Source organism: Dunckerocampus dactyliophorus, chromosome 20, assembly GCF_027744805.1.
Source record: "Dunckerocampus dactyliophorus isolate RoL2022-P2 chromosome 20, RoL_Ddac_1.1, whole genome shotgun sequence".
NCBI classification, from domain to species: Eukaryota; Metazoa; Chordata; class Actinopteri; order Syngnathiformes; family Syngnathidae; genus Dunckerocampus; species Dunckerocampus dactyliophorus.
The window spans coordinates 13,129,967-13,149,250 of record NC_072838.1 but is presented as its reverse complement, the minus strand read 5'-3'; the positions used below and the strand labels follow the sequence as shown (position 1 = coordinate 13,149,250).

The following is a 19,284-nucleotide window of genomic DNA, read 5'->3' as shown; positions in this document are numbered from 1 at the left end:
CAGCATAATCATGAAGGCAAAGGCACAAAATGGATTGACAGTATTATTTGGTCATTTGACAGATGCAATCCTCAGTGCACCTTGTTAGTGGATCAGCTTTAAGTACTTTAACTATACTATAGTTTTCTGAAAAATGGGGATATGAAGTTGTGATATCTTAGGTTTAGCTTGGGAAAATTGCTAATGTTTAAGATTTTGCTTTTAACAATATACTGTAGTATAATATAGTATGGTATAGTATAGTGCAGTGTAGTATAAAATAGTATAGTACGGCATTAAGAGTAAGGTTACAAAAATAAACTCTAAAAATAAATCACTAAACTCTTCGTACAGTGTAGTGTAGTAGTAGTATAGTATAGTATAGTATCGTACAGCACAGGCTAACAGTATGGTATAACAAGGTACTGTGTAGCACTATAGGGTGTAGTATTTACGGTATAATATGGCATTGTATAGTAAGGTAGAAATTGCACAGTACACGTTGCTTATACTGTATCGTGATATAGTATAATATAATACAGTACATACAGTACAGTACAGTTGCACTTTGCTTAAAACACTACATTCCTTATATGCTACAGGAGATATTTTTTTTCTTTCTTTTTTTACATATGTTCAAAGTTGTTCTGGGAAAATAATCATGTTGTCAAAATGCCACAATTCAACTTTTGCGGAATACTCCTTACTGTACTGCAAAATCCCACTCAATACAAGCGTGATCTGGCTCCTACTGTAAGTTACAACTATTTGATTGCAAAGAAAGGAAGAACAGTCTGGAGTTCTGTTCCCCTATTAGTCTCCTTTGTAAACAGATTCCTGCTGATTTGTGGACTCCAGCCTTTTGGCTTATATAATGAAGTCAGTGATGCTATTAAACGTTTGCTGAGCAACTTGACAAGAACACTGTGATGGAAATTGGTTTCCGACTGCACTTTAGAGGGGGCTCAATAGAAGCCAAATCGACCTCAGATTAGATTTATGAAAACAATCACATTAATACAGTACAGACGAGAAGCCTGCTTGGGGTATTTGCCTTTGATATATCAAGTATGTTATCAGATGCTTATAGGTGCAATGCTTATTTTTGCTCTGAAAAACACCTGTCTGTGCAATTTGTCCACATTAAATACATGTCAGAATATAAAGTTACTTTTGTTTTTTTTTTGTACCAGGCTCCCTTAGTGACACGGCCCCAACTATATTGGCCAGGTTTACTAGTAAGCACACACAGGAGCAACATAATGAAGCATCTAGAGTTTTGTATTCTATTTGTGAAAATAACATTCCTATTGTAGGTGAATAAAAAAAAAACTTATTAGGTAGTCAAAAATCCCGAGGGTGGCGCATAATGAGGTGTATATCAGTCCTCAGTCAGTCACAAAGGGAAAAATAGAGGACTAGTTATTTTTGTAACATTATGCATCACCTACACTTATACACCTTAAATCAGGTCACCTGAAGCCACACAAAATGTGTATATAAGAATTACACTACAACACAAAAACTGTAGACTGCAAAATTCAATGAAATGATAAGGTTGTGATAAATGTGAGACTTACTTTCTCAGCTAGATCCTTGGATGAGAAGACTTCCTATCAGTGAAAAAATCATAGAGAAAGCTCAGTCAGGAAAACAGTAATTTGAAACAAGTGCGCTATTCGCATTCCTCGTCAGTAGCAATTTTGTAGTCGTTCATGAGTCAAAGTATCACCATCAAACAGCATCTTTGGCATTGGTGAGATGTTCCTGTTACACGTGCAGTGCACCACTTGAACGTGTGCTGTCATCACGATTCATTGCATCAGAATAGCAAGAAAATAAATACAGTCGAGCCCCACAAACAGCAAATAAAGGTGAGTACTTGAAACACCCATAAATATGTATATTTCTGACACTCTAGTAAAGTCTGCACTATGATGCTCCTCCTGCTGGTTTGATGTTAGCGGGATAGTTTGGATTTTTTGACATGAAGTTGTATGACATCCCCACCAGCAGTGTAGTCGAACAACAGCGACATACCTCCACTGGGTCTTCTCTTTTGAACACACACTGTTTTGAGGAGCCAAACTCTTTATTTAAATGTCGCCAGCAACTAAGCGCAACTACATTCTTCATCACCAAAATCTGACGAAAACTAGACTTGGAGCCCAATTGGGGGGTAAGTCGCTGTTGCTGGGCTACACTGCTGATGGGGATGTCATACAACTTCATGTCAAAAAATCCAAACTATGCCTTTAACATTCTTTTCGATTCCAAAGAATGGAGTGCCTAAACAAAGCATCCCACACATTAATGACTCAGCCTCTTTTTTAATTGAGTATGACTGCAAAACAACCCACGATGGGGTTAAAGAAAGTTGTGAGTGCCAGCACTTTGATAAAGAAGGTGAGAAACACGATTGAATTCAAGAATGAACTTGTAGCAAACAACAAGGTACCTCTCCCTTCCCCTCTTCCTTTTTGCCAACAATAAAGTATTCAATAAAGATTCAATAAAGGTGATGGTATTTTTATTTATCATTTATAATTATTTCGTATTGCTTTAATCGTAAAAAACTATAATTGTTCTCTATTAAAATTTATTCTTTGCTAATATTTCTGAGTGCCTGGAACAGATTTATTGGATTTACATTATTTTTTAAGGGAAAAATCGAAAGATTTTGTTTTTCAAAAACCAAGGTACCACTGTACCGATTTTGTTTTAAGACTGTTTTTTTTTTCAATTTTTCAATTTTCAAACCAAACCAAAAGAATCTTGGGTTATTATTATTATTGTATGTGTTGATTCAAATAAAAATATTTAAAACATATAATTCAAGTATGTTAAAAGTCTTTGAAATAAATTGGTTAGCTTAGCATGTCATGCAGGAAACAAATGTATTAAAATAATAAATGTATGTTAATCCACCATAAACAAACAAGCAAACAGTAAACAATTTGAATTTTTCCACTTTTCAATGTTTTCAACATATCTTAGAATTTACTGGAACTACACATAAGTCAATTACATCTCCTTCTGTGTGCACATATGTTTATGAAAAGGAAAAGGAATAGAAATGGAACAGAACTGTATCTCAGCTGCACTCATCTGTGGTAATGTCAGGAAGAGGAAGCCCCCTGGAACATTTGACTATATAAGGCTTATGACGGCATTACTATGCAGGCGGAGTCTTCAGGAACTGATTGGAGATGGGAAGAGGGTGACAGGTGAGGGACACTCCAGTTGCTTGCCGGTACTGTACTTGGGATTGACTAGCGGTTCTGGAAGTTCCAGAGTTTTTAAGGCAAACTGGGATTTTACAAGATAAACATCAGCTTGTAATGAATAGATAATTGGATATACTCTGTACAACATTAGTATGAGTGATGAAAAAAGCGGGACTGCAAAAAAAATAAATCGCCTCTATGTTGCTCTGGAAGAACTTGATATATCAACATTTGACAGCTATAAAACTGACCATGGAAATTAGTGGAGATAAATAACTCCCATAGGTTGCATAAGGCACCATTTGCAATGTTTTGACATGGCCTGCGGGTACTGAACAATTGCTGTTTGCAACTTAAACCCAACAATAATTTCTAAAGAGAGAGGTGCAATAGTTTCAAGGGACAACAACAACTATGATACTTGGGAAACAGCCAATGGGCTCGTATATATAAATTATGTGGAATACCTGGTTAAAGGAGTTCTCCCACAAGTCATTCTCTGCAGCCCGTCGGCTCTTGGAGGCATCTGGCGGACACTGTAATCATGCAATGAGAAATCATTTAATACAGCATGACGACAACATAATCCTGCGACAGATTCTCATTAAGATATTCAAAACAACACTCTTTTGTATCAAATGTAGCACACAATCACTACTCTGACAACTGTCTCCATAAACTCCATGCGACATTTCCATTAGAGACTGTAACGAATAATATCGAACACTCTCTACAATATAGTACAGGTCATATGGATCGCCAACATTTGAACAAAATTATGATGTTTTATGATGATTTATACCAATTCATAGTATAAATAAAATTTTTCAACCACATCATGTCTACTTTAATCATCTATCTATTTGGTGTGGTCTATTTTTGGATTGGTATACAAATGCGGTACATTGATTGTGCTTATATTACCAGAAACAGTGTATAATCGGGTTATGCTGGAGCCTGTCCCAGCAGACTTTGGGCATAAACTCTGGACTGGATCTCCAGCCAATCGCAGGTCACATATAGACAAAGAATCATTCACACTCACATTCATACCTATGGACAATTTAGAATCGCTAATTAACTTAACATGTTTTGGAATGTGGGAGGAAGCCGGTGTTCCTGGAGAAAATCCATGCACGCACGGGGAGAACATGCAAACACCACAGAGAGATGTCTAACAAAGATTCACACCCAGATCTTCCAGATCTCGTCTGTGTGGCCAACATGCTAACCACTCGGCCACAGTGGTAATGGTAATGGTTCATCTTGAACATGCGCACACTGGCGCACATCACATAACACAATTCGTAGTTCTGCATGTCCAAAAAGGAAGAAGGACAAATCAATAATCAGTTTTAATGAGACGTTTGTGGGCTCCTGGAAATCTCGGTACCCTACGCAATTGCCTGCGTTTACCTAATGGTAAGTCCGCCCCTGCCCCAATGTAAGGTACAGCCAGTGACAGCTGGGCAAAGCATGCAAACAAAGATGTAAGAAAAGTCAAATGGCAATAGGTTTGCTAATAAAGTGATTAAACATGCTGGCAGCGATTGGTGTAGCCTGTGGGAAGGTGTCAAACTGAAGCCACTGAGGTTTTACAGACTAGTTCTGATTCTCATTGCAATACCGGACAAAATGCGTCCCTTGCCCGCTCAATACGTGATGCCTCATTTTGCTGGCAACCCTACGTCACACAGCAGACATGTCGGATTTGCTGCTGCACGGCGATCATTGTTTGTGAATAGCTTTGAAAGGCATTTATCGGCCTATGCCGATCACGTGTTTTTCATGGAAATTGTCCAATATTGATCGGTGGCCAATCAATCGGAGCATCCTTACTCACTACGATAATAGCTTGTATGAGTTTGCACTTCAAATAGCTGACGTAAGGATGCTTCTTTCTTCATTACTGCGCTATAATCCATTTTGTACAGGCAACTCAACACTTCAAACATCTTGAGAAACGTACCAGGATGTCGCATATGCTCTAAAAACATATGGATAGTTCAGAAGGAATTAGGGCAGAACAAACAATTGAAAATCCTCAAATTTTTGTCACTTCACACTCCCAAATTGGCCATCCACGTCTGATGTGGCATAATTGCACACTATGGAATTACTCCCAAGCCAATTGAGTGGGTGTACATCCTCATTTCTGTATAAAAAGACCCGGAAGAATATTACAGTATGTTAACAAGATATTGGGTTTGGGAGTCGGTAACAGGTTGAGCACAACAAAGTTCGATTTCCCATATGGTATAGTTGAACCACCAGAAAAATGTGAAAAAAAGTATAATACATTAGGAGGATAAAGTAGTAGTGATTAACAACACTTGAAGGCCCGCAAGGCGAATGCAGAGTTGTTCATTGTTTTAATTCAGCAATTCATTCACACTCAGCTTGTCCTGGAGCTGTTGTTGCAGTAAAACCTTTGAGACATCTGTGAAGCAGCTCCAAATAAACAATTGTTATTAGTTTGACTTTTTGCCTGGGTTTAATCAAATTAAATAAGTCACGCACCACTCAAAAATATGCATATTGCCACAAGTTAAATTGGAGGTTTGCTGTGCATAAGAACACAATGGCACAATGATGCTGCTTCATTTACATTTCTTTTTCTCTGTCCCTCTGTGGCTTCAAACCGTTCAACTGAAACCAATCACTTTCCAGGACTTCTAATACACATGTTAATGCTAATACCGTAAATGCTCTAATTATTATTAGCACGGGCATTTATTTACCTAAGCTGCAAAGAGGACATAGCACTAATGGTATTATTTTGCTTTATTAATGATTTGGAATGCACGAGGAAGATTGTAACACTCTCTTTGACCACACGGTAATTTATTAAGTGTACAGTATTCCCTCATTAATCATGGTTAATTGGTTCCAGACCCGACCGTGTTAAGAGAATTTCCACAAAGTAGAATTCATTACTTAGACATGAAATAACACTCCTATAGTCACTCTTTACACTCGTATCACCCAATATAGTAAACATATAAGACTATATATCTGTGTGTTGTTGTAAATGTGTTACCTAGGGGAGCTGAGCGGCGGGCGGACAGGAACTGACGTCAGGGCTTCAGAGTTAAATTTCAGCCTGGCATGGATTGTGGCCGCAACAGTAGCCTGTTTTATTAGGGATTTTTAATAGGAGTTATTGTGCCTGTTGTTAGATAATTCAAACCTAAAAGCCTGTACCGGCGATTAAGCCTGGTTATTGTGCATGTCACTGAACAGTACAGTAACATTACTGACACCTAGTGACAAGTGTAGATTACTACATATCATTCACAGGGTCGTTGACTGCGTCTTCTGAATACCTTATTCACATACCTGTATATGTATGTGAGTTCATTTAAACATTTTAACGCTAGTAAATTCTTAATTTAGGTAAAAAATACACACAATTTGATACAGTATGCATATTATTCTACTAATAATAGACCGTATTCGAGGGATGACTGTATTGCTGTATTAAGTGTATCAGCTGTTGCTTCCTGCTGCTCAATGTCCTCACCTTTCCAGCTTGCTTGTGTGTGTAAGCCCTCCCTCCCACTTCTGCATAGCGTCAACACATACGGCACCACATATTTTAATCAATCACTTATGGCTTTAACAGGAAAAAAATACTAGAAAAAAATAATGGCTTCTTCACTTTGTTCACTTCAAAGAGCCGGCTCCAAGAGCCGTTTTGTTCATGACCGACAGATGGCAGCATTTGGACAATTTAAGGTAACTATTACATTTTGAAGAGTTTAAGTAGTAAAGAGAACTTTTAGGTCTTAGTAAAATAATTTCTGTGCAAAAAAGCCTCAGATACAATAATCATATGAAGTGGGAAGTTGCTCCAAGCTAATACTTGTGTATTAGTGCATGTAATACTGCATCTGAACTAGCAAACTACAAAGGGTCAGTTCTTTAGCTACATGTCTTGGAGAATATGAAAGCATTTCCCTTGGCTGCTGTTGACCTTTCTTTTACTTCTCATTCGATTCTATCTTGTGCATATATGAAGTTTAATCAACATTCCGGAATAAGCAGGTGAAGATAAAAGCAGTGACAATAATTTGATTTTTGGAAACAAGTGTCATTAATCATTAAATGAAAAGTCTCACCCGAGCTCCTGGTATCTCACAGCAGGCTTCCTGACTGGCAAGGGATGGATCGCAGTACAGCATCACCTGCTGAATGTCCATCTGAGAGGGAGACAGCGGGAAGGGGAGAGATAATCCAAGTGTAAATGAGGCGGTAAACATAGTTGAGAGCCAATTAAGTGTTCATTTATATTTAGTGTTAGGAAAGCACTTTGTTGGGAGTTTTTTTTGTGTGTATGTGTGAGTACCTCAGTCCTGTGTTAACCAAACACCCTGCATGCTTTCTCACTAATGAAGTTAATTGATCTTTAAACTAATATAAATGCCGGGATTACAGGATCTATTCAGCGTTAATAGCCCTGGCTCACGGCAGGCATATTCTCCCAGGTAGTCGGCTTGCTTTTTAATCATGACTGAACAAGATTGCCTCATCAAAAAAACTGCACCCAGGAGCAGACAATGTGGTCCAAAACACACACTCATATACTAATATACACATGTGCACACAGAGGGGACATTTCTTGGGAACAAAGAGTTTATTATCTGAGTACAAACATGTTATTCTGTCATTCTTCAAATATTCTGGCTATTAAACTATGACAGACTGTGATATGTTGTCACCAGTAAGCCCAATACAAGAAAATACTTCAAAATTCCAACACCAAAGCTTACCATAAGAACAAAATGTCTAACAGTTCAACAAATCATAAAAAACACTGACGGTATAAAGGCTGCAATTAACAATTCTTTTCTGAGTCGATTCATCTGAAGCTTGTTGTTTTCAATAATTGAGTAGTCGGTTAGGCCCGAGATGGACCAAATCAGTATGCACCAAACACAAACTTAGTGGATTAGTCTGCAACGTATCAGGAAAGAGGCAAAAATGTTGATCACTGTTTTCCAAAGTCAAAGCTGATGTGCGTAAATATCTGGTTCTGTTTTTTTAGAGCTTAAAATGCTGTTGTTTTGAGTTATGTTTTGCATTAAGATGCATTGAAACAGTGAAAAACACACCACTTTGAAACAAGTCTTGAAACAAGATATGCTAATAAACAACAATAATGGATGAGAGGCTATTGGCCAAGAGGACACAGGTTTCACTTCCTACAGGAGACTGAGGGCAGCAAAATGGAGACTGTGGGGGGTAATACTGCAGTATACAGTGACAATGCAGTGACTGACATCACTCAAGTTGAATCAGACCAGACAAGAAACTGTCATGATCCTGGTTGAGTTGGGTTTGCTGTCGCTCTCTTCTCTGTTGCAGTACTTTTTTGGAGTTCCTGGGAAAGAGCCACCTGCTGCTCATCTTGCATCAGGTCTTTCGTATCCTGGTGTTTGCCACACTCAGATGCCGTTCTGCACCACTCCATGACCACATGCTCCCTGACTTGCCATTTTGTACTTTGTATGATTGCCTTGCTTTGTACTTTTGTCTGGCTGTGGTGTTTTGTTCTACAGCGTTTTGTTGCAAACACTTTTTGTTCATCTTTTTGCTACCTGACCTGTCTGTCTGCTATGAGGTCCAAACACAAGGCTGTGTCGCCCTTGTGACAGAAACAGTGCCTTGTAGTACCCTGTAGTACCAACTTTTCCTAATAGAAAAGCACAGTTGTTTCAGAAACAGATCTTCTTGTTGCACATACCTGTACAGGCCCGGCATCAGAAGCTCGAATGCCCAGAAGAGTATGTCCATCAGTGGCCAATCTTCCACGAGGCTCCAGGGGTTTTGTCTCTGTGGAGCTGCAGTCCACATGGAGGGAGGCAGATTTTCGTTGCACGCTGAGGGCCACCTTGTGCCAGCGTAGATCCATCAGAGACTCCACACCCTCGTTGGCGAAGACACAGCTCACCAGATCAGCCGCAGGGTCTTCCCCTCTGGCTCTCAATGACAGGGTGCCATCTGGGCCGTTCAGGTCTACAGAGAGCTAGATTTAAGGTAGAGATGTCATCGGGAATGTAGGTGTGGGGTCTTAAAAAAAGAGATAGTAATAAATCTACTTAATCTAACAAGAAGCAGTGTCAACAAAGAGTAATGTGTACATGCAGCAACCACTTCAGAGTTGTTGAACACATGCACGAGGAGGCTTTAAAAAGGAAGACATAGAGTAATAATTACACACAAGAGCAGTAACCTAATAAATCACTCCTAATGAGGGGACCTGGCCTCTATTCATCATACATATTGAGTATTTAAATCTGGCTTCTAGTGATTATATGTACTCCGAGGAACCCCTGTGCTTCATCATGCAACACACATGCATGAATAACAATGAAGGGGGCTACAAGGTAGAATGCAAAAAAAGGATGTTCAAAAGGATGAACACGAAGAAGAGGACATGAGGGAAGGTTCAGATGAAGAATAGGGGAATGAAACTGGGAAGAATTGAAAAGGTTCCGCAAATTTGATGACTGTGCAATGGAAGGATGGGCAGAAGCATAAAATATATGACAAAGGCTTTTGTATAAGACATAAGGAGCGGTAGAAAGAATCATGTAAGTGTGGGACACATAGAAAAAAAGAGAACAGACAAGGCAAGGGATGTAGGGATGTCTGGAAAGGCACTGCACCTGAGGGTATCCCTGCTCATCAGATATCTGAATTAGGTAGGTGGTGTCCCTCAGGGCCGCCTTTTTTAATGCCAAGGTGAATATCAGCGTGAACTCCTCGGGAAGACCATCAGGAAACACCTCGCTACGACAAGAAAGTTCAGAAGCCTTAGGAATGTAGTTGCCACTTCATAACGTCACTGGAAAAAGTACGGAATGTTTAAGCGAGGAATACAATGGCAAAGTCTGTCGTAGCACAACACTTTGCAATGTTGTGAGGTTGTCAGCATTTGAACTTATTTTAGCTGTGAGACAATTTTGACAGGTTCTGCTTTCGTTGAGAAAAGTTTTACTAAAGTTTTGACTGAATACATAACTTAGAGCACATGGGGATGTATTTCTTGAAGACAAGGTATAAGCCAAGATCATCCTAAGTGCAAGGTCTGCAGTGGTTCAGGAGGTCATAAACAGCCTGTGGGTAAAAACTAAGAAAATTAAAGACACCTCTGACCATAACCACTACCTACGTTCATAAGTATACTTAGTGATAAAATTACGTTTTTAGGGAAAAAGCAGGACTCTGCTGTATGCACTGGCAGACTAATCATACTTATATCAAATACTTTACACAGGCTGTAAAAAGTCATGGTGTATAACAAATGTTTCTGCAACATTATATTATTGGCGACACACACTGACAGAAACTGTCAGGTGTCATGATGTTACGCAGTGCACTCACTGAGTGTACTCAGACGGTAGGCTGGGCTTGTGCATTAAGCCAAGAGGAGATGATGTAATGAATGGTAATGTAAGATGACCGGTAAAGAGATGGATTTATTAAGCTGTGGTAGCATCAACGAAAGTTATACTAGTGTCAATGTTGCTTTGCAGCATGCAGCTAACTATGGTGCATTCAAGGACAGCCGAACAATGTGCGACATCTCAACGCTTGGTGAAAAACCTTTAGCAGTGAAGACATAAACATGTAAAATATTGGAAACTGGTACATGTATTCTGTACATATTACCTGTATTATCACATGTATAAATTACTACCAATTTAGGATGAATGAGATGTGTTTTCTGTGGACAAAGGTGCTTATTATTGGACAAAAAAAATATTATTATAAAATTTTGTACAAAAATTCACAAATTTAAAAGGTTGCAAATGGTGAATCGCGAATGTGTGGCGATCCCCTGTACTATTAAAAGTTGAGCATTTACATCACGTTCGGTTAGGCTTTTTTCTAAAAATTAAAGTGACTTTCAGATGCAAATGGCCTCCTCTGATGTGCTTGAGGGTAAAATGATAAGGTCTGTGCCTGTGTGAGCTTTTTGATATGCAATGATTGTTTGGTTATTTCCGTTTATTTTCTCCCCCACATATTGTGGCTCGAGCCAGCATTACAATGCAAAGCACACGTTGAGTAAGTAACCCCTTGGCACTAATTTTCATAGCAGATACAGCCCAGCAAGCCGCATCCCTCACTTTTGGTCAAGGGCATCTAAACACACAAATTCACAGAGACAATTATTCACTGCATGAAGGTGTATTGAGGGATGAAGGGTCCACAAACAACCCCAGCAAAACGCATGTTCACTGAGATGGCAAACAGTATAAAATATTCTCTCTTCCTATATATTGCTGTGTGTGTGTGTTTTAGCACACATACACATAGATGGCCCATGCTTCAAGCTGGTTCCCTACCCCTTGAAGTGGGGTGACAGTGATTTATGACAGAGGGAAGATCCAAGGGAAAACGTCCAGCTACAAGACGTCAAAACAAAGTGAGGATGGGTAGAAATAAAGGTGAGAGACAGAGAGAATGCAAACAATGTAGCGGCCAAGGAGAGTTGTTTCAAAACTTCCCAACTCTGATGGTGGATTAATATTCTCCACATATATCGCTAGACCTTCTGAGGATGTTTGCGATATGACAGTACAAGTTGATTTGTTTTGTCCTGTTGATTTACAATGTGAGCTTCAGGGCACAAAAGCACTCACAAGTTATTGACTTTTTAAGTTGAAGGTACCTGACTTGCCGTCTTTACATTCAGGACACGAGGGAAAAAAAAAGTATAAGGCCTGTGTACATACAGTATGCACACAAAAATATGCTATAGGGAGATAAACCAGTAAGATTCAGATCTCAAATCCATTTTTGTCTGAGGAAATTAATGTCAGGAGAAGGGGTGGACAATAAAAGTCAAGTTGTATATCACAAGGCGACATAGCGACATAGCGTGTTGGCACCATTATAGCAAGTGGAATTCACCAGAAGATGAATATTTTCATTATTATATGCAACAATTCATTTGCCATTTTGTTGTTCTTATTTCCACACAGATATATATTAATTTAATAAATAAAAGTTCACTTTAAACTCCATGAGGATATGCATAATTTTGGGTTTCACCATACATACTGTACAATATAAACATACAGTATATGAATACATATGTTTGATAGTCTGCACATATTTGAATAAGGAATGACTTCAAATGAAATGTATGGTGTAAGATTTGCTGACCATTTCAGGCTACAGCCACAATTATTAGAGCCCTCTAGACATTAAATAACACCCCTATAGTCACCTGTACACTAGTATTACCCAATGTAGTAGATATAATCAGACAAAGTAGGCCATTTAAGACATAAATAAGACTTGTGCTTGTGCCGCAATAAATGTGTTATGGATGTATGGAGGACAGGAAATAACATCGGTGATTGAGAGTTTACCTTGGCATGGGTTACGGCCACAACAGTAGCCTGTGTTATTATTATGATTATCCATCCATCCATTTGCAATGCTGCTACGTAGTAATTTCACTGCAAACATGCATCAGCAAATTCTATTTTGGAGTTCATAAGAGCCAATCTGGGCGCTGGAAAGAAAGTGAAGCTCATAATTAATAATTCCATCCAATGTTGGTGGTGCTAATACTGTCCAAGGGGAAAGCTCATCTGAAGGTGGCTTATGTTTGCGCCTCTGTAAATATAATTTTTTTTAATTTTTCACTTCGTTTTAATCCACACCTACTTCTTGCTCTTTTATACTCACAGAGACCTTAAAAATGATCATACAATTTAGTTATTCAGACTCTTCAGAACTTTTTATTTAATGAAAAATGTATCTGACAAGTTACTCCTACTGACTTTTAATCCTCCAATCAATCTCACTAAACATGTTTAATGCATAAACAAATAAAAACATCATGCAGGGCAGTTGATCTCGCCTTAGATCCCAGAGGATGTTTGGCCTCAAGGCTTTTCTCTGTGCTGAATTGTACATCACAGTGCTAATACATGTGAAATTCTTTGATTGCTATCTGGACCGCAAGCCATAATATCAGAGAATTGCTTTTCCCTCCTCTCTAGACGCACAAGAGCTACATAAAAGAAACTGGCCTCAAGCAATGAAACCCAGTTTTGCTGAGTGGTGCCCATTTCACTGGCAACGTACAACTGAGACGGCCCAAGAAACAAGTGTCTTCATGTGGCTGTCGCTCATTTGTGTGAGAATGGATTAGTCTCGAATACAAAGCCAAACCATTGGTCTCCAATTACTGTACACACATTTCAGCCTTCACTTAATCACACTGCTGATGAATTAAAAAGCTACTTGAGGGACAGCACGCCATGTCCTACTGAATATGGTTTCAGCACACAGATACAGATTCAACACACATAGCAGGTAAGCCATAGAACACACCTTAGGCTTCATCCCTTCACTTATTGCCTGGATTGGAACCTTTAACACTCTTGTTAACTCACTAACATTTTTGTACTTTGATCATCATCTGCTCCCCGCCTCCACTCTTGTTTTATGAAAACCAGAGGCATTTTCCCAAAGCGTATGGGCAAGGGTGAACGAGAGAAGCAAATAAATAAATGAAGGGAAAATTACAGTACGCTCGTTTGGTGCTTATCAAAGTCTTGAGAGGGAAAATTCCTTCATCTCTAACACTCACAATTGCATTTTTTAAGAATATAGGCGATGACAACATTAAGACAAATTCACATGTTGAATTATCAGATTGGAATCAAGCATATTTTAAATGTGCTTCAAAATCTCATATGGGTCAGATTGGATATACCTAGTTGCTGCAGAAGTTATTAAAATATGTTGATCAATGACGTATACGCACACGTGTCTACTACGGTTAAACCGTGTACCATTTGGTCCGCCCTACAAGGTACAATCCACCTCATTCTGTTTTGTGTGTGCATGCATGGTGAAAAGCCCTCCCAGCGTCGTAATGTCTCATTTCGCACACTGTACATATTTCAAGTGAGGGACAGTCGGCCTAAAAGCGGCCGAAATGGAGTATAGGACCGAGTATACATCAAAGAGTAGAAGCTACAACAGCCACGGAGCCCCGCCCGTGTCAGCGATGCACAAAGGCAACTCTGACCCGGTGTATCTCCTCAGCTACGTACCACCTGCCTCTTGGCCCGGACGTCGAGGTGTGGCGGACCGTATTTTGAACACTTCAACTCTTCAAATGGACAAAAAATAGTGTATAAGACGAAAGCAGCATGCTGTCATCATTCAGTAGGCATAAGAACGGTGCTGCAGGCTGCAAATACTAACTATACTAACATATTAACATATTAACAATATGTGAGATACTTAAAGAACAAAGTGCCTCATTGGACAAAAAGAATGTTTTGCAGACAGCTTTATTAGGCCGTAGAGTGAGCAGAGCTAGCAGCACTGGACAGACTGATAAACCACTCAGTGCAGACACAATTGTCATGTTGTGAAGAGTGCTTTATTGCTGACTTGGAAGAGGCAGAGCTGTCTGAGGAGCAGTTATAATTCAGCTATCAAGGCAGCACATAACTGCTATTTTTGATATTTCAAACACATGGTGCAATGTAAACACACTAGTAAGTGAAAATGTGCATTTGTTCATCCATTCAACCATTCTCTGCTACCACTTATAATGTTTAGGGCTATATAAAGGATGGAGCCTAGCCCAGCAAGCATACAAGTTCACACAAAAGTGGGTACACTCCTCACATTTCTCCAGGGACAATACAAGAGGAACTTCAATATAAGTAAGAGTAGTCAGTGGACAGCTTGCAACACAGAATAAATTGCCTGTCCCCTGAAAATAAGTCGACATACAGTTATTATTGTCTAAATATCTGGCAACACAAAGGAGTACACCTCACAGTGAAAATGTCCACATTGTGTCCAAAGTGTCAATATTATTGTGAGCACCATTGTTATCTAGCACTGCCTTAATCCTCTTGGGCATGGGATTCATCAGAGCTGCACAGGTTGGTATTGAAATCCTCTTCCATTCCTCCGTGATAACATTACGGCACGCCACCGTTTTCCACTAGAGGATTCCTTACAGGTGCTCAGTTGGGTTCAGACATACATGACCCCTCCATCACCTTCACCTTTCTCAGCAACGCTCATGTCATCTTGGAGGTGTGATCAAGCACATTATCAGTTTCAAAATGTTCCCGAGGGGGGGAGTCATCCTCAGTACATGTTGCAAACCACGTTTCCCCCAATGAATAGCAGCTCCCCAGCGCAACAGCATGCAACCCCAAACTTTGATGCTACCACCATGCTGGACTGTAGGCAATGCAATTATCTTGGTACTCACTTGTGTTGCCAGCTATTTAGAAAATAATGGCCGTGTGTTGACTCATTTTCAGTGGATAGTAAATCTATACTGCTATACAAGCTGTACACTGACTACTCAAAAGTATATGCACGTTTAATTTCTATAATACTGTCCCTCGAGGAGATATACTATAACAGAAGTGTTTTCTCAAATGTGCACTATAGGGTGACAGGTGGAATGTAACCGAGATCGCTCTGCTTTCAGTTTGCCAGTTTGAACTTTATACAGTGCTAAACTTTTCATACCATTTCTTACGACCCATGAGAAAGCAAGCTCTGAAATGCCTCTATTACATTGAAACCTTTATTCCTTTTACAACATTTTAAATAGCAGGCATAGCTCATTCCCACTGCATGTTCTTATGCAGGGAAGTCAGATATGAAAGTAAGCCAAAAGGGCTGTTATGTCCAATTTTACAAGCCGGTGTCAGTGGCGAGGGAAAGGAAGCGGTTTATCTGGAAATGCAAACAGGGCTCGACCTGTGGGGGTATGCTTTTTCCAAGTGTCTGCATTGTACAGTACCGCGATTGCACAGTCTTAATATGTTGAGTGAAGGTTCAGAGGCTTCTTAACTGGAGGATCGGCATTTTCTTTGGTCAGAGATGGTGTGAAAAGACCGTAACACAGAACAAAAAAAAACATATTCAATGACACAATCGCTCACTCCCACAGTTGTGAACCATGGGTTTTTGTGCGTGGGTCTCCGTGGGTGAGTGCTGAAGACATAAGGAGACTTACTCAGTAGGGCGTAGGAGGGGGGTCTTGCCCAGGCGGAGGATGATGGGTCCACGAGGGTTGCGGATCTTCTTGACATCTGGATTCTTGAGTAGGAAGAACCGCCTCATCACATTAAAACCTGCAGATAGCATTGGCCTCCATCAACTTCCTGGCAAATAAAACTAAATAGAACAGGGCTTGCAAAGACTAGCATCACCTGTGATGTTGTCCCCGAATGAAAGAGGAAACTTCCATTCTTCCACTTGTAAGGATGGGCACTGTACATCTGGGGAGACAAAGAATGGGTTGAAGGTCAAGACAAGGAAGACATCTCACATTCAATTCAAACGTTCTTGAGCTGCCTTGTAACACCTATACTCCTGGAGAAGACAGACAGCGTTGTCTAGTGTATGTGAGATGTACAAAAATATTGATGTGCAGGAAAGGGTTGAGAAGGGTGAGGGGAGTCCAAAAGAGAGTAAAACACTCTGAGCGAGATGAAATGAGGTCAAAGCTGTGCAGGGAAAAACACAGCTTGGTCTGACAGGTTGTCTCGCACCATGCTTGATGGACAAGTTCTCACCTTGTCAAGGGGGGGGTTACATTGGGAAACTAGTGCCTGTCAGTTGAGCCTGACAGACTAAAAGGGGGTGAGGGAGGTCAATGTGAGATGTGTGGAAAAACTGGGCTATTACAGGTAGACATGGACCCTGTGAATCACTGTGATCTGCTGTTAATTGATCTCTTTGGGGCCGGGTATCATGGGCCTATGCAAGACATTGCAGTGAGCCCAACATTCTTTCTGTTTTGCCATTCTTTAATAATCTGCTAATGGTGAAAAGCCCAATATCAATAAAATACAATAAAAAGGTGTTCGGGTGGAAACTTTGTTGTATTTAAAGCTGCCAACAGACTGCTGCTGGGTGCAATTTGAAAAGTCAAAGTCTTTCTCTCTGTATTCCAAATGTATTTTTCTTTAGGCATGTAGCTCTGCACACAACATTGTGGAGTGACCAACTGTCAGTCTACTAGAACACAAGTTGAGGTGATTACAGTTATTGCCCTTTTTTGAGATGAATTTGAGATGATGAATTCCAAATGTATTGAGGATGTAAAATCAGTAATTTAGATTTTGCATGCAATAGCAAGTGCAGGGCACATTAGGTTTCTCTGTAGTATGCCAGCAGTGCTACCAAAATGCTTTTTAATCATGTTAAGACCTAAAATTACTCTTAAAATAAAAGAATATTGTGTTTCCTAATATACGTAGAAACCAGGGGAGTTTATTTACTGAACTGGGGGCTTTATTAGTACTTACACACATTTTTAGAACTACAATGGAACCTTGGTTAGTGTCCACCCAAGCTGGCATGTTTTTTGGTTAACGTTCAACATTTCCGGCAAACTTTTGCCTCGTTTTGACTGCATTTGCCGGTAAGTGTACAATATAGCACGCATCTTGTCATGTTATTAATACATTGCATGAGTTCAATTATCTTCCTGATGTTTGTCGATCACAATACCTTGGCATCCTTAGTTCGATAACAAAATGGCAACCGGAAGTCAGCCATGTCGCCGTCTATGATGTCATTAGCAGTTCATTCTCAAAAATGTTTACGGTTTGAATGAACATTTAAGGTTGCTTTTACCTTCTTTGAAGACGTGACTGTTCCCAAAGACACCTTCCTCTTCAACACCACCTTCCTGTTTTGTCATGACTTATTTCTTGAACTCAGTCGTGTTTCTCACCTTCCATCCATCCATTTTCTATACCGCTTCTTCCTCATTAGGGTCGCGGGGGCATGCTGACTTCGGGCGACAGGCGGGGTACACCCTGGACTGGTCGCCAGCCAATCGCAGGGCACATATAGACAAACAACCATTCACACTCACATTCTTACCTATGGGCAATTTAGAGTCGCCAATTAACCTCACCTGCATGTTTTTGGGAATGTGGGAGTGTTTCTCACCTTCTTTATCAAAATTCCGGCACATTGCAACTTTCTTTGGCTCCATCTTGGGTTATTGAGGTGAGAAATACGACCGAATTCAAGAAATAACTCATGGCAAAACATTTATATGAATTTATAACCATTTAAATTTGTTTTCTAGATGTAAAACTCTAATTGGAAGTGTTAATATTTTTGGCTTTCTGGAACGGAGTAATTGGATTTACATGATTTCTTATGGGAAAATTGATTCAGTTAGCGTCCGTTTCGGTTAGTGTCGGACCTTCTGGAACAAATTACTGACGCTAACGAAGTTTCCACAGGCCAATAATGAACGAGTCATGGGCCGCAAATGGCCCCTGGGCTACACTTTATACACCCTTGCTCTAATCAAAACGTACTACTACACCGTTTTATTGTTTTACAATTAGTCTTCCATACAGAAAACACTTACTTACAGAAATGCATATATAAATGGTGAATGAAAGAGATATATGACCATATAATGTCAGTTTTACCAAGACTGATGACGTAATTGTTGACAAAGATGGTGATGTGGCAGCGAGATCCACTTGTGCACTACCTTTGTGGTTTGCTATGAGTTATTTCATCTTCTTTATCATAATGCTGGCACTTGCAACTCTCTTTGGCTCAATTGTGGGTTATTTTGCAACTGTGATTAAAAAAAACGAGACTTGTGGCGTAACTGTGTTCAGAATCAACCACTGATGACATCATAGACAGACCTGACTTCCGGTATCTGTTTCCATGTAGTAGTAAGCTAACAGGATGCTGCCAGGATGTTTTGTAGTAAAAATACATTAGGGAACACAGTTGGATTCACGCAAGACAACAAGATGTACACCATATTGTACACTAGTTGAACAATGTATGTGACCAATTTTGGCATAGGTTTTCGACGTTAACCGAAAACACGCTAACCAAGGTGTACGTATTTTAGAAATATATGTTTACTGACTACAAAGTAATGTACAGTAGCTGTGCATACAACATTGTAGAGTGACCAACTGTCAGTCTACTAGAACACAAATTGCCGTAAAAGGTATCGTATTCATCTAACGTAAGACTATCTTAGGAGGTCAAATGGGCTGGG

General features: G+C 39.7%; 1 protein-coding gene across 5 annotated transcripts in view; it reads right to left on the bottom strand.

The window, feature by feature from the left end:
• The window catches only part of col16a1 (collagen, type XVI, alpha 1), a 78,782-nt gene that overhangs the window by 34,752 nt on the left and 24,746 nt on the right, over positions 1-19,284 (bottom strand). For all 5 annotated transcript variants that reach the window (XM_054763631.1, XM_054763632.1, XM_054763630.1 and 2 more), the window contains 7 exons: positions 16,439-16,507; positions 16,243-16,360; positions 9,878-10,001; positions 8,953-9,234; positions 7,328-7,408; positions 3,674-3,742; positions 1,560-1,592 (listed from right to left, as the gene is read on the bottom strand). In XM_054763631.1, the coding sequence (XP_054619606.1) occupies positions 1,560-1,592; positions 3,674-3,742; positions 7,328-7,408; positions 8,953-9,234; positions 9,878-10,001; positions 16,243-16,360; positions 16,439-16,507 (776 nt within the window). The remainder of the gene's footprint in view (positions 1-1,559; positions 1,593-3,673; positions 3,743-7,327; positions 7,409-8,952; positions 9,235-9,877; positions 10,002-16,242; positions 16,361-16,438; positions 16,508-19,284) is intronic.